General features: G+C 61.5%; 1 protein-coding gene across 1 annotated transcript; it reads right to left on the reverse strand.

The window, feature by feature from the left end:
* Positions 1 to 20: 20 nt before the first annotated feature.
* EMIHUDRAFT_373664 (hypothetical protein) lies at positions 21 to 652 on the reverse strand (the record flags this gene model as incomplete). The annotated part of the gene is made up of 2 exons (XM_005780548.1): positions 21 to 174; positions 237 to 652. Coding segments are annotated over 2 exons (570 nt in total), but the record flags the coding sequence as incomplete, so codon positions are not given.
* Positions 653 to 1017: the final 365 nt, after the last annotated feature.

Here is a 1017-nt window from a genome sequence, read left to right on the forward strand (position 1 = left end):
CTGTACTTCACATGGTGTCATCAAGTGACTGGCTGACTCGCCAGAGGTCGATACTCTGGTGTCTGGACGACCCATAGGATGCCACGAATGCCTGGAGGAGAGGGAGGCGAGGCCAGAGGCAGGCTCAGCTGCTCTCGGGTGATCCCGCTTTGGTGGCTGAAGGACCCGATGGTCCTGTCACATTCGTGTTCCGAGTCGTGGGGGTAGAAGAATTCGAGTAGAAATCGAGTCAGCACTTCCTTGTGAAGTACAGCGGATCGCCAGGCTCGCCGGTAGCATCCGCAGGGAGGCAGCATATGAGGCACCAGTTTTCTGGAGAGCTCGACAGCTGCGGCCGCGATGGCAGAGTCGGCCGCGGTTCGAGCGAGCAGCTTTTGGCTGCGGGATCGAATCGCGGAAGGCTCATGCCCTCGCGGAGCGACGCGGGTCGCGCGGCGCGCGCGTGTGCGAAATGCGACAAAAGACGAAAGACGACAGGCGCCTGAGCGCTGTACGCCTGAACTTTTGTCGCCGCAATCGCCACCGCCGCCATCTTGACGAGCAGCGCGAGCGCGCTCGTCGGCGGCCAGCCGTCGCGGGCCGGGCCGAGCCCGGCCTCGACCGGCCGCGTCGGCCGCAGCAGGCCGGGAGGCCCGAATGGCGGCCGACCATCTTCTATGTGAGGTGATCTGGTGCTTGTAGGGCTTGAGAGTGGCCTGCCATGTCACAGGAAGGACTATGGTTGCAGAAGAGTACCACCAGCCATCACTTTAGTTGGTATAGTACCCCACCTTGAGCCCTGGCCGCCTCCCGATCATGCATCATGGTGGTGGTGAGGCCGCAGCCGAACAAGGCGACTGAGATGCCCGGAGAGTGGTACGTGGGTGTTCCTAGGGGTGTTCCAGGGGATCACGACATGCACCGACCCTTCACGTTACCGAGGACCTGTTTATGAATAGGCCTGTTTATGACTGGTAGTGTACACGGCAAGGTGGGGAGTCGTCTGATTTGGCACCGTTTGATAGGGCGTATCTCCCC

This window comes from Emiliania huxleyi (genome assembly GCF_000372725.1).
Source record: "Emiliania huxleyi CCMP1516 chromosome Unknown EMIHUscaffold_2129, whole genome shotgun sequence".
Lineage (NCBI taxonomy): Eukaryota > Haptophyta > Isochrysidales > Noelaerhabdaceae > Emiliania > Emiliania huxleyi.